Here is a 14,870-nt window from a genome sequence, read left to right as displayed (position 1 = left end):
TAATTGATTGAATTTAATTGAATAAATTTAACTGAATAAATTGAACTGAATAAATTGAATTGAATATATTGATTGTTTGATTGATGAAAATGCGGTCTCAAGAAAGAAGCTTTGATATCTTTGCGAGATATTATCAATGTGGAGACAACCTGGGAAAATTGAGCAAGGTGGTGAGTTTATATACAGATATATATGTGCGGTTACCATTGTGTGATTTCCCCGTCAACAGAGCGGACACCTGAGGATTCACCCATTTCATACTGACCCTCCGGCTCATCTGCAAATACTGATCTGTGAGATTGGATTGCGCAAAAGCCACGGCTGAGGGAGATTCTCTGGAAATCACCGTGTGAACAGGTGGAGAGACCCTTCCTGGAGGTACGAGTGAAGCTTTAGAGGAACAAACTACAACACATCCAACGCTACTTTGATAAAAGGCAGAATGGGAAATGGAGCCTGCAAGAATACACAAGGACAACCAGAGATTCCACAAAAAGGTACTTGTACACATCATATGTACGAACGTTATGGTACAGAAGCTATAAGGCAGGTCGAGAATTGGTATTTGTGGACAAAGGGACATGATGAGGAGTTTCCAAGAGATGGTACATTTGAGCGAAGTCGATTGGAAAGATTGGAACAAAGATTGAAAGCCAGGAAGAGACAGAATCTAACGGTAGACTGCCTTGCATTCCATCTTTGGGATGGTGAATCCAGACAACGGGAACAGCAAGAACGGATAACGGATCTAGAACTTAAAATAAAAAGGATACAGGATACAGTGGAGGAGACAAATGCACAACTGCCCTCGAAATTAGGAATGAAAGTGACAGTTGTCCCATCAGATTTCCAGTTGTCTCCCCAAAAAGGACGGTACAGAGAATTTTTTCGTGTTTCAGGAGATAACGAGAGATTGCAGTGGCAACTCAGGGATGTAGAGATGCAGCCCAGCAATACAAGTGCACAGGTGCACAGATCAGACAACGACAGAAACCGGTGTTTCAAGTGTGGACGGATGGGACATTGGAAAAGAGGATGTCTGTATACCAAAAGGAAGACAAGTTAATAGGGTAAACCAAGATCAAGGGTACCAGTGCTGACCGATACCTCAGACAATGATTAGGCCTTCATTGCGACAAATCCCAAATGACGATTGGCCTCAACAAATTAGATTACTGGACAAACATGAATAACTGTCGATGATTCTTGGGTCTGAAAAGTTTTCGGAGCAAGAATTATTCATTTTTTCTTTTGCTTGTAAGCAAATTAGTAATTAATTGATCACATGCCGAAATTGGATCTTTTATGTTGGGCACACAATTTTAAATTTACAAAGTTGGAACAATTGCTTTGCAAATTTTTGAAACCAAGTGACAAGGGTCACATGATGATCAGGTGGGAATTTCGGACTATTGTTCCACACGATTGATAAGTCAGTGGTCGACTGACATGTAAATGGGTGTGTAGTCAAATTTGGATAAATTATTGTGGGAACTGAAAGGGTAATTTCAATGTGACATCATAGGGGTTTTCTAAGAATAAACTTTTTGGTCCATTTGTGTATTAGCATTTATAAAAAATTGAAGGACAAATTTTATGAAATTGAAATAAAATTGACACCCATCTTGATCTGTAAATAATAGTTCCAACGCAAACAAATACGCATAATGCATGTATGGATGTGTATTAGGCATAGATGATATGGGAAAATAGTAAAGAAAATCTTGCTGATTTGAACTATTGTGAGTTTTAAAACGGAATGCATTGTGCATCTTAAACCAAGGGGCAGACATGAACGCGCTGTTACGTTATTTATACTCAGAACGCGCTGTTACGTGTACCTGCAACATATTTGTTAATCTCGCACACCTATATTGGCATACTGGTGTCAGTAGTACTCACTGGGTGCATAGAAATGGATGAGCAACAGTTAAGGGGGTGTAAAAAAAACACTTACTTGGATATTTTCTACAAAAGTAGGGGTTTCAATAAGTGGTACCATACACATGGGATTCATCAAATTAAGTTTTGGAGTTCAAACAAAGTCACTGGTTAACAGATGGGAATGGATAGTAAATAAATTCTTCGATGCTGGGTAAATGAAGTGAGATATTACAAAGACTTATTAGAGCTATTGTTCTTCCTTGCAGCAGTGGGAGAAAATTTAGATCCAACATAATGAATCTATAAATGAATGTGATAGGGATAATATCCTCAATTTGTACTAATTATTTGATTGTGGGTAAAGGAATTAATTTATCGTAGTGGATTGTTAACAAGCAGCCTGAAATGTCCTGAGAGTGTGCATCCATGTAATCAGAAATCCCAGATTTGTTTTTTTACAAACAACATTTTGGTAGAGATCTTATGTGGACGAATACTTGCTTGGTAGATAAAAACGGTACTGCATGTTGGCAGCCACTTCAGTGGCCATTTAGGCCGAACAAATAGGGAAAAACTGTAATTGAATATGTAATTTACAGATGAGTATTTGGGAAGTAAAAAGGGAATTTATTGATTTGGGAGACATTTTTCGAAGGTTTATTAAAGTGTTGCAATATGACATTTGGCAAGGAAAATTATTGGATGGGAAAATTAGATCTGTTTATAAAATGAGTTTGTTGACCCATTGAAGTTAATTCTTTGAATTGTTGTTTAATTAGCATTTTGAGTTCAAATTGGAAATAGTTTGGTAGAGCTTTGGTTAAAACCTTTGGTTGCAGTGTTTTGGAACAAATTGATAAACCGTAGGAGGTTGATAAGAATAGAAACAAATATGGACCTAAAATAGAAAGATTGGTATGATGATATGAATAAATACTGAGATTAAAAGATTAAATCAAGTGATGTTGCAAATGAAACAGTAGAATTAAGATAATGGCATAACGACAATGTTATGAGTTGTGTCAATTACAATATCAGTGAACTCATATCACCACGAGTGACACACTGTTAGGAAAAAGAGGGAAAAGAAAAAGTGGAGAGGAATTATGGTAATAATACATTATGTTTAATTTGTTGGTTTGGAAAAAATTGTTGTTGGGAATTAGGTATTCCCGTTTGTGATTGTAATCATATACAATGCTATTCTTAGTTTAGTAATAAAATACATACCTGATTGAATATTATTTGTGTGACGCATATAAATGAATATAACTTTTTGTGTTAAGGAAAAACAACAAATTGTTGAATGTGAAACTGTCGGAAGATATACATGATTATGCTGATTTCATGGTAAGATGCACCCTATCTGATCCAGTGTGTGCGGAAAGCAGATTCAGATGTGACTGAGCATAAGGATAAGACGAGATCACATTTTGGAGGGATTGCTAACGGAATTGGGAAGAAGTTCGAGAAAGAAAATTTGTGGCTAAAAAATGAAGTTAATCGTGGCATACTCCCTCTTTCTCAAAGAATGATGAAGACATTCTCCCGTGTAACTTGGAGGTGAATGCTTACCTTCACCAAGGAAATTTATGTGACCATTTGCCTGGATCACACTGCAACATATGAAAGAAAGGCGATCACTTACTCTTGTTCGAAGGCTTCGAACATTCACCACATCAGAAGTTGCAGGACAACGACATTTTACCTGCAACCTCTGTGAAATGCGGGGACATATGTTATTACTTCACCAACGTCCGGGGAACCAGCATGGAGCTGCAAAAAACGGCTGTGCCCTTGTCACAACAGCTGTGCACGATTCTGCTGGTTGCTCCTGGTAAGGACCATGAATGACCTGAACACCATGGTCCCAACATCATTGTGGATGCATCCGGCATCCCTGTTCCACATCTTGCTGGCCAATCAACGTCACACCAATACTTGCTGCCCACTCACAATGAGGGAGGAGGCAAGTCGACTACAACTGGGTGAAGGCCTTGTTCAGGAATTACTATGGTGTACAGCAAAAAGTGGCAAGAATGCTACAAGGAGAGCAGGGTCAGTCTATGACTCCGAAATGTTACCACAACAGCGAAATCCTACACGAAGTAGTGCAGGAGCTATGAAGACATTAGGAGAAAATGTTTCATACCAGGATTCAAACACAAGTGATCAGCCCTTCCTTTCAAACAAAGTCAACATTTGTGTGGAGGCAAACGTTTTTTGCCAGATGGTGCAGATGCTTTATAAAACTTGAAAATGAAGTGAAATTGTTGTATCTTGGTGATGGTGAAGTGTTGTTTTGAAAATATATTTGTGATGCAAATGCAATAGATTGAACGATATGGAAGGAGTCAATGACCAACGAAATGTTTTGTGATTCTTGCAGGATGACGGTGTATGCCCAAGGGAATTTGATTACCAAAGTGATTGATTATTTACTTATACTTGTAATGATGTTTACTTGTAGTGATTGATTGTTTACTTATATTGATGTTTAGATTAATGGTTAATATAAACAAAAAAACAAAAAGATGAGGGAATTGTGGAAGTGTAACTCAGTGTAACTTATTAATTGGCACTGGTAACTTATTAATTAACCTGGTAACAAAGCAGATACATTTTACCTGCAAACTATGTGAAAGACGAGTTCGTAAATGAGTGTTAGGAATGTGCCCGAACATGATAATCTCTTGTCCACCTGGTCACAGCCCCTGGCTGAAGCACCCCCCTATCGTTTGGTAAACGGAACTCACAGCAGGAGGGGAGCGAGCTGATGCCAGGACTCGGTGCACGCATGACCTCGGGGCATTAGCGGAGAAAGGATTAACGGTCAGCGAAAAGGGGATTAAGTCCAGTTTGTCCATATAAACGAGAGCAAACGTGGAGTCGAAAGGACTTGCTACGAGGAGCTCTGACCAACGGGAGTGGCGGAGGAACATCAGCCGAACGAGAAGGACCATGCGAAAAGAATTAACCTGGTCCATTGAATTATGCGGTATTATTTGGTAAATGGAATGAAGTGAATAACCAGTTAATAAACCAGACCTTTTGTAAACCTGTGTCCGGTCATTGGAGTCTTGAGTCTCTCAGCTACAAATTCTCCAACAATACTCATGGAGAAAGTCGACCCAGGTATGTTTTGAATTCAATTCAATTACTTAGTTTTAGCCATATTGACTTTTAAAAATTTACTGATCCGGATCTGGGTTCAAATCCTCATCAAAGTCTAATCGTTTCTTTCTTGTCACATACTCAACCTACCCACCAAATTTCGTCCAAATCTGTCCACAGCTTTTTCAGATATCCTGTTCTCAGACAGATAGACAAACAGACAGACGGAGGTGAAAACACAACCTCCATCCACCTTCGGTGGCAGAAGTAATGATGCTTTGGAAACATCTATGATGATCATGAAGAAATGATGCAAAAATTTTAAAGCAGGCATGGAGGACCTTTAGCTGGGTCTGCTCAACATAAGAAAAAGACAGACTGAGGTACTGTCACCTTGTCCTTCCCAGAGACATGCGCTGAAGGATGAAAACCCTGATACCAACATTCTCCGACAGATTCAAGGTATCAAACCAACACAGTGACATTTAAAGATGTTGTAAGGAGGAAAATTGCACAGTGCTTGCCAATTGCCACAACTACATAAGGGATCCATAAGACCAGGTGACATAGTGAGAATTCAACCCATAGAATCAGGGAAATATGATGTAGCCATCTTGATGGAAATCTAGGACCAGACTCGGTAGAATACAATGGTTAGTTAGAGCATCTACTCCGAGTCTTGGAGGTCGACGATTCAAGCCAGACTCCGGGAGCTGCTTCCTTGCTTGCTTGACACTCAGAATTTGAAGGATAGTGTAGCGGTTACCTTATTGGGACATAATCCACGGGCACGGGCCAGTGAGGCTTTTGATGGTGTGGGCGTGGCGTGCGCGGTTGACCCGCCCACCGGGGACTTACCCGATGGGGGACGGCCCTGCCGTGTGGTTGAGCCAACCAAGGGGACTGGTCAAGGCCTCGGGGGAGGCTGCTGAGTAGGAGTAGGAGTTGTGCGAGTTGTAGTTTTCTACACGCGAGTTGTAGTTGTAGTTATAGAGTTTTCGTGAGTTGTAGTTGTAGTATGTAGGAGTTGCGCGAAGGTGACGAGCAACAGTGCCGCCAGCGTCAGTGCGTGCGAAGGTAACGAGCAGCAGCGCACGTTGGAGAAGGCTCACCACTCTGGTCGCAGAGGAGGTGTTTCGCCATAGTGCGCGTGAAGGTTACGAGCAGCAGCGCACGTTGGAGAAGGCTCACCACTCTGGTCGCAGAGGAGGTGCTTGGCCGTAGTGTGCGCGAAGGTTACGAGCAGCAGCGCACGTTGGAGAAGGGTCACCACTCTGGTCGCAGAGGAGGTGCTTGGCTGTAGTGCGCGCGAAGGTTACGAGCACTAGCGCACGTTGGAGAAGGCTCACCACTCTGGTCGCAGAGGAGGTGCTTGGCCGTAGTGCGCATGAAGGTTACGAGCAGCAGTGCTCGGCCGCAGTGCACGCGAAGGTTACGAGCAGCAGTGCTCGGCCGCAGTGTGCGCGAAGGTTACGAGCAGCAGTGCTCGGCCTCAGTGCGTGCGAAGGAGACGAGCAGCAGTGCCGCCAACGTCTCGTACCTGCGTCCCTTCGGAGGATCCTGGAGAAGGCTCATCACTCTGGTCGCAGAGGAGGTGCTTGGCCGTAGTGCGCGCGAAGGTTACGAGCAGCAGTGCTCGGCCTCAGTGCGCGCGAAGGAGACGAGCAGCAGTGCCGCCAACATCTTGTACTTGCGTCCCTTCGGAGGATCCTGGTCACAGTGGAGGAGCCGAGCGCAGACGCGACCCAACAATACGCCGTGTCGCTCGCGGAAATGTTCCGAAGGGCGAAGTGGGCCTCAGCCTGCACGAACCAAACGGCCGCCCGTCTTTCCCAAAACTCCGGCAGTTCGATCTAAACTGTGTTTGCCATGTTCGTTTGAAGCCCCCGAAAACGTTCGGGAGCAGCCGGGGTCACCAATATAGGTGGCTTCCCTGGCCAGGGCACGCTTGCCATGTTCGTTTGAAGCCCCCGAAAACGTTCGGGGGCAGCCGGGGTCACCAATGTAGGAGTTGCGGATGACGAGAGGACGAGGCCATTTCTGGTTGTTCAAAGCTCCTTTATTCCAACAGAACTCCTCACGCGAACGGAACTCATACAGCTTTTATAAAGCCAAAACCCTCTTCGGAGGGCGTGGCTTTAACAACCGCACGCACGCCACGCCCACACCATCAAAAGCCCCACTGGCCCGTGCCCGTAGATTATACCCCAATAAGGTAACCGCTACAATAGAGCATGGATATTTTCGCTCTTTCACGAGCCTCGATCTTGTATACAAAAAAAAAAAAAAAACCCTGTAGGCTGGAAACCGTCACAGTCTTGGTGGCCTCTTTTGTTGAAATCTCTTGTGTAGGAACTCTTATTGAGTTCTTCCTCCCCTTTATCCTTGTTCAAATTTGACTGGTAAGTGGTAGGCCTAATTCACTTTCCAGAGTTAACAGTGACCCCTTCCGTGTCAATATAGCGTGATGTTACACTATACGTGGACACCCTTGGTGGTATTTTTGGCTCGTCTAAGGCAGGATGTTATATGCACACGCTCACGTCGTCGCGGTTATGTCTGGCCATTTGCATGTGTGAGGATTCGAATGTGCAGCTGAGTTATGCCTGGGCTATGTCTGTAGTATCATCAGTCATTATTGAATTGCTAGTAAAAAGCCTGTCAAATATGATGGGTTGGAACAGTTTATTCGATGGTGCAGCCTCGTGAGCATGCCAAAGTCTGAAGCCTCGGCCTAGTGTCAGGCGTGCTTATATCTTCTTTATTGAGTAGACACCACAAGGATATAAATGAACACTCATTTTACCCTGCGCACGTTGCACATCACATGCAGCGAATTTCACCTCCCTGCACCTTGTATTTATTGTTATAAAAAAAAAAACGCTGCTGTACACCACCCTTGAGGCGGTTTGCAAGCCACCGTCTACATTTCCAATAGAAGAGACATAATTCCTCTTTTATGCAAAATGTTTTTCGAGTTTGTTTTCTCCTCAAAAATAGACCGTAGTGAACACACATTCGTGTTAAGAATTGGCCTTTAAAACCTACCCCTATGAAAGGGGACAGGCATCTGCACAAACACACAAACTGACTGTGTTTTATATGGTAGATTATACGAGCTCCCTCACATTCAAGTAACAAAGGCCGATAATGCCCATCAACCAAAGGCTGCGCGATGGTTGCCATCTTATCTTACACTTTGTCCGTGCTCTCTCGTTTTAAATGCCTAAGTCACACATAGGTGGATATTTTGGCGACTACCGGCGACTGCCGGCGATCAAGATTTTTCGGCGACCACTGGCGATTTCGGGCGGTCAAATATGGTCAGGCGGCAGTATGGCGACTGCAGGCGGCCACATTGCGACTGCATTGCGACCACGCCCCGAGTGGGATGGCGACTGTTGAAGATCGACGACTGCATTGCGGATGCACGGCGGCAGCGTGGCGACAGTCTGGCGGCTAGATTACGACCGATGGCGGATCGCGGCGACTGCATTGGGGCCGGGTGGCGGTTTACTCCGACGTCTGCAAGACTGCAATAAGACCGCCGACGATTGGAGACGATTCACACAACTTTTTAAATCTTTATCTCTCTATTTTACATTTCACTTTATTCATTTCAATGATGTATGACATGAAGCATAAAGATGTTTGATGTACAATAAGAAAGTTAACAAGTGAATCCTCTTGGATTGCGCTGAGGTTCGGGCTTGGAATTTCTAGGAGGAAGTATAATTTGTATGCAATGAAAGTACATGTAATATGGGATCGAGTAAGATCGAGTAAGCTTCACCAGTGCGCGTGCGCGAATTTACGTCACGTCGGCAGCGAGAAGGCGTTCCCCAACACGAACCAATCAGGAACTGCCACGCCCACTTATATGATCTCCGAATTCCTGTGACAGGAATTAGCGTTACACTGGCTGGAAGTCAATCGCTAAAGGCGCTTCCTCAGCGCCAATAAAGATGTATCATTGTAATGTAATAATCAAACTTTTCTGCAGGGAGAGAGAATGGAAATAAAGTCCAACTAATTATTTTCACTGGTCCCAAGTCCCATAAATAAAGTTTCCAAAGGACCAAAGTCCCAAAAATAAAGTTCCCAAAAGTCCCAAGTCCAAACAATAAAGCCATATCCTTGTCGGCACCACAGGACCTCACTCCATGGAGACCCTCACACCATCCTGTCTTGCCATGGAATCGTGGTATGTCGTAATGCAGTCACCAGGCAGTCGTATCTGTGTCGCCAATGGCCGTAAAGGTGGGTTTTCACGGGACACGCGAACGGTTCGCGAATGTCGAAAAAATGGCAAAGTCCAACATTCGTATTTTAGGCTCCAAAAGTTCGCCAAACATGCGCGGGGGTTCGGAAGCGGCGTCAATTGTTCGCAGGAGTCGTTTTTTGTTCGGCGGGTATTTCAAAAATGTTTGAAACAGGATGCGAACAATTGACGACGCTTCCGAACCCCCGCGCATGTTTGGCGAACTTTTGGAGCCTAAAATACGAATGTTGGACTTTGCCATTTTTTCGACATTCGCATCCTTCGCGAACCGTTCGCGTGTCCCGTGAAAACCCACCTTAACTCGGCCGCCACTAGTCCTACTGCTGTCGTCGTCAGTCTGCCATAGCCGCAGGGGAGACGTGGCTGTTCTTCTGTAGTCGATATGCAGCCGCAACAGTGTCGGCCCGTAGTCGGGAAGATGCTGCAGGAAGGCCGTATGGCATTCGCATCTCTGCCGTGCTAGCTGGTGGGGCGATTGCGGAAGACTATGAGCGACTGGGTTGCGGCCGCTTTACGCTCTTATTACGGATACCGACGACAGCATGGCGGTTCCATCACGACAGCATGGCGGATTTTTTTCGAGTGCGACTGAGCGCGCCGTTTTTAAACATTAAAAAATATATTTGGCCCCTTTGTGGCTCTTGCCGACTGCACTCTGCAGCCGACCTGGGGAGGATAACCACGACTACAGGCGACCGTCCATTACGGTTTCATTACGATTGTCGGCGGGTGGTGGCGATTTTTCCAGTCGCCAGTAGTCGCCGACAAATCCGCCTACGTGTGACTTAGGCAAAAATGCTGCGCGTTAAGAAAGGAAGCAGCACGTACGTAGGTCTGCCTACCATTTTAAAGGCTTTGGGATGACTCGGCCGGGGTTTGAACCGCCGAGCTCCCAGACTCAAAGCGGTTGGATAAACATGGATGGGTATATTCTAGGTTTACTGTGATAACGAGTTATTGAAATGCAACTTGTATAAAGACTAGTCTTCTGGCTCGGTACAGTTGCGCAATGTGTAGCAGCCATGGCAATATGATTGCCTTCATAGATCGGATTTATATTGCGATCCTTCAGCCAATCCGTCTCGTCGTTTAATCAATAATCAGTCTTAGATGGTTTAAAACTTAAATATGTTTGAATTCACGTAATGTTGTCGAATTTGCAGAAAAAAAAGGAAGCAGTGGTGACGTACGATATTTTTCTCTCAGAAAATAGGGGTCGCAATCAACAACAATCACAACAACATTTTCATTGTTTACTCGTGGTTTGAGTTATTTACTCAGTGCTCGTATCGACAACCACTCTATTTGGAGTGAGCTGAGCATTGGTTGGATGGCTGGTTTCCAGTGGCTTCGACTGTTCCCTACCCTAGATTGGGAAGGGACATTCCTTGGCATGTGCTAGGTGGGAGAGCACGTGTTGTCTTCGTGTTGGAGACCAAAGCAGGAAGAATTCGGTCACCTGGAGGCTCGTTCTCTTGTGCTCTTTTGCCGGTAAGAAAGAACTACCAATTACAAAAATACAAGGATACAGGATGAGGCAATTTGACCCATCCCACCTGTGCAGGTGTCCACACCATCCGTGCAAATTGCGGGACTTTGTACTCATCTAATCCCATAAGCACCGTTACCTGAAACGATCATAATCATCATCGATGTACGAGATAAGTCATAGGAGGATGATATGTTGTTGTGAATCCCGGTCTTTACTTCCGTATTGTAATTGGTTACAGCGTGTTGATTGGTCCATAATACTAATAGTTGAAACGTACTGTAGTGTATGTACAGTGTGGTTTTAAATAAAGAAAATGTAACTAGGTGAGGTTTTGGTAGCTTCATAACCTCTCAGCTCTAAGCAAGTGCCACTGGAAGCACACCGCGCTACTGGAAGCACACACACCCTTCCACTGGAAACACACCCTACCACTGGAAGCACACCCTGCCACTGGAAGCACACCCTGCCACTGGAAGCACACCCTGCCACTGGAAACACACCTGCCGCTGGAAGCACCCACACCCTTCCACTGGAAGCACACCCTGCCACTGGAAGCACACCCTGCCACTGGAAGCACACCCTGCCACTGGAAACACACCTGCCGCTGGAAGCACCCACACCCTTCCACTGGAAGCACACCCTTCCACTGGAAGCACACCCTGCCACTGGAAGCACACCCTGCCGCTGGAAGCACACACACCCTTCCACTGGAAGCACACACACCCTTCCACTGGAAGCACACCCTACCACTGGAAGCACACCCTACCACTGGAAGCACACCCTACCACTGGAAGCACACCCTGAAACTGGAAGCACACACTGCCACTGGAAACACACCTGCCGCTGCAAGCACACACCCTTCCACTGGAAGCACACCCTGCCACTCGAAGCACACCCTGCCACTAGAAGCACACCCTGCCACTGGAAGCACACGGTGCCACTGGAAGCACACTCTGCCACTGGAAGCACACTCTGCCACTGGAAGCACACCCTGACACTGGAAACACACCTGCCACTGGAAGCACACACACCCTTCCACTGGAAGCACACCCTTCCACTGGAAGCACACCCTGCCACTTGAAGCACACCCTGCCACTGGAAGCACACCCTGCCACTGGAAGCACACTGTGCTACTGGAAGCACACCATGCCACTGAAAGCACACCCTGCCACTGGAAGCTCACCCTGCCACTGGAAGCACACTCTGCCACTGGAAGCACACTCTGCCACTGGAAGCACACCTGCTGCTGGAAGCACATAAAACCTGCCACTGGAAGCACACACACCCTGCCACTGGAAGCACACACACCCTGCCACTGAAAACACACACACACACACACACACACACACACACACACACACACACACACACACACACACACACACACTGCTACTGGACGCACACCTTTCCACTGGAAGCACACCCTGCCACTCACTGGAAGCACACCCTGCCACTTTGTATTGTAGATCTATACCCAGACAGTGCAAAATTGAAGGAAGACGTCACTTTGCTTCGGACTATGTGTTTTAACCTCACAAAAGTGACAATAACCAATCCTGGATTACATGACAAATGCAACTTCAAAAATCTCAAATCCATGCATAACAAAATATTTTGCTTGATTCTTGGAGATCTCATCAAAATCTACCCAAAAATATATTTGGGTGATTATTTTTGGATCTTCTGTGCATGAGTTTATTTGGCCTAAACTTGGTAAAAATAGCAAAAAAATTCACATTTCAGAGGGTGTTAATGACCAGTGGGGAGACTTGAAACCAAAGGTGTTTCACAAACTTTGGAGCACTGGCCCCCTACAGTACTTGCAGCAATACCTACATTCTAGCATCTGCATCCCCTGCAGGGAAAAGGGAGGGCTGAAGTTCAAATTAAACTCGTTACTTATGCCTTATATGGCAACTTGCAGAAAGTGAGTTTGGGGCTCGTGATATATTTTGTCAAAAGCTCTATTCATTGAGTAGAACGAGGTGCTGTACACGATGGTATCATCTAATTTTAGCCCAGGGTGATTTTTTTCTGGTCAAAGCCACTTCTTTCACTTTGGGTTGACCTTTGCTAGGTCACAGGTCAAAGGGGAAAGTAAAAAGAAAAGAAAAAAGAATGACCAACATCAGGGCTTGAACACGTTCCTGGACCGAATTTGATTTATTTATTTTTAAGTAATGTTTGAACTGGCCAGGGATTGTCTTCAGACTGGACAGCTTCCTGAGGAGCATGTCTGCAAATATGGTGGAATTTTATGCACCGATCCAAACCCCTCTCAATCTGCCGAACTCCGGTTCCGTCTCCCGGCCCCAAAACACTAACCCCATCTGTGTTGATTAAATTTCTCAGGTGCAACCAAAAGTTTTGAATCTTCAAAAAATTACCATTTTAATAGTCTGTTTTGGCAATCATCGCATCAATGCACATTGTGTTAGCGCAAAGACGTATAATCCTAAGTTTGAAACAATCATTCATTCACACCTGAGATTCAATACAGCACCAGCTGTGGTGAAAAAAAATAATACGGGAGTTGGGATGTCACCTCATGATAAATCATATATCTTCGTTCAACTCAAGGATCATCAGGGTGGCATATCATTTAAGTGATGAGAACTTGAAAGCCTACTTCCTGAAATGGCTGCATACTTCTCCTATTTCTATGATTCTGGCATTAAAGCATTATGATACTGATGGGGGCAAATGTGTCCCTGTCATGTCATAAGGGCCTTGGGTAAATAGGATTCGCATTTCGTCACCATCACTTGTACTATGCCCACTCAGTTCCTGCACTATATCTACTCATAGTTGTGCTGATATGTATTTTTCCAACAGAGTTAACGTTTCTGTGTCCTGTCAGCCACAGGAACCAAGCAGAGGAAAGTATCAATGCCGGAAATCAAGGTGACTCCACTGGGTGAGTATGCTTAGCTTTTGCAGTATTGATTTGGTAAAAACATGGATTACAGACTTTAATTTTATCTCTATCCTCTCAATTCAATTCACTTTCAATTTATTGTCCATTTTCAAAACAAAAACGAAAAGTTTACATGTCAAAAAAGATAAAAGCTCCATAAAATCACTAAATTTAACCAAATAAAATTTCAAATATAAATACTTTAAAACGCAGAGAACATCAAAAATGAATATAAAAAATTATACCGCACAAACCATATCTCAAACAATAACATACTGTATAACAAACTAGAACGGCACTTGTTAGAGCGCATACCTCCACCAGGCTGAACAGTTTACGTTCTGCATTCCATTGATAGGCCGGATATACATTCGGACTTCCATAATATAATTAGCTTGTTCTTGTTACCTCCCCAATTCATTAACCTAGTTTTGTCATAACTCATCCACAACTTTTTGAGATGTCTTGCTATTTATCGTTTATGGCCCTACCCCTCAATAGTGAAGAATCACTTGTAAAATGATAGTATCCAGATTCAGATCTTCACAAAAATTTAATCGATTAGTATTTGTCACAAACCCAACCTGGTCACCAAGTTTTGTCCGAATCCGTTCACAACTTTTTAAGATATCGTGCTTACAGACAGACAGACAAACAGACAGACAAACGGGTGAAAACATAACCTCAGTCCACTTCACCTTCCGTGGGGGCGGTAACCAACAAAAACCCAAAGCATATACTTTGAATACAAGTTCACAAACACAGTCGATACATGAAAACTCCACAATATAAAGACTGTACATTACACACGAAGCATTAAACACTAAAACGGACCTTGATATAACCAAACATAGACCAAAGAACCTCTATCACGTAATATCAGCCAACCACCAGCCGCTCCCTCTCCCCCAAGCCACGCAAGACCATCATTATCATCATTCAATAAAAACTCTTATAGAATGTGGAACAAAATAATTTAAATAACAACGTGATCTGCATCAGAGCCTTCAGTCTTTTCCCTGACCTCATCCATTGATAGTGATTGTTCAGTGGATGGTCCTTGTCCTGTATTATGTCAATAACCTTAGTTACAACACAGCTGAGATATTTATCTGTTAAATCAAAATTTTCTCCCAGTATTTTGCTTGCTTGTTTAGCTATCCTTTGCTGCTTTTTACGTC

General features: G+C 44.3%; 1 protein-coding gene across 3 annotated transcripts in view; it reads left to right on the top strand.

Annotated features, from left to right (window-relative positions):
- Positions 1-9,130: 9,130 nt before the first annotated feature.
- Positions 9,131-14,870, top strand: part of INTS11 (integrator complex subunit 11) — a 108,331-nt gene continuing 102,591 nt past the window's right edge. The window contains exons 1-3 of one of the 3 annotated variants that reach the window (XM_068120461.2): positions 9,131-9,202; positions 10,651-10,771; positions 13,633-13,689. In XM_068120461.2, coding sequence (XP_067976562.2) covers positions 13,662-13,689 — 28 coding nt within the window. In that variant the 5' untranslated portion in view covers positions 9,131-9,202; positions 10,651-10,771; positions 13,633-13,661. Of the gene's footprint in view, positions 9,203-10,479; positions 10,772-13,607; positions 13,690-14,870 lie in introns of those variants that run through there. The other 2 variants (XM_078780040.1, XM_068120459.2) reach the window with 2 other exon arrangements.

Source organism: Myxine glutinosa, chromosome 6 (assembly GCF_964187855.1).
Source record: "Myxine glutinosa chromosome 6, kmMyxGlut1.1, whole genome shotgun sequence".
Classification (NCBI taxonomy): domain Eukaryota; kingdom Metazoa; phylum Chordata; class Myxini; order Myxiniformes; family Myxinidae; genus Myxine; species Myxine glutinosa.
This window is presented reverse-complemented; position numbering and strand designations above follow the sequence as displayed.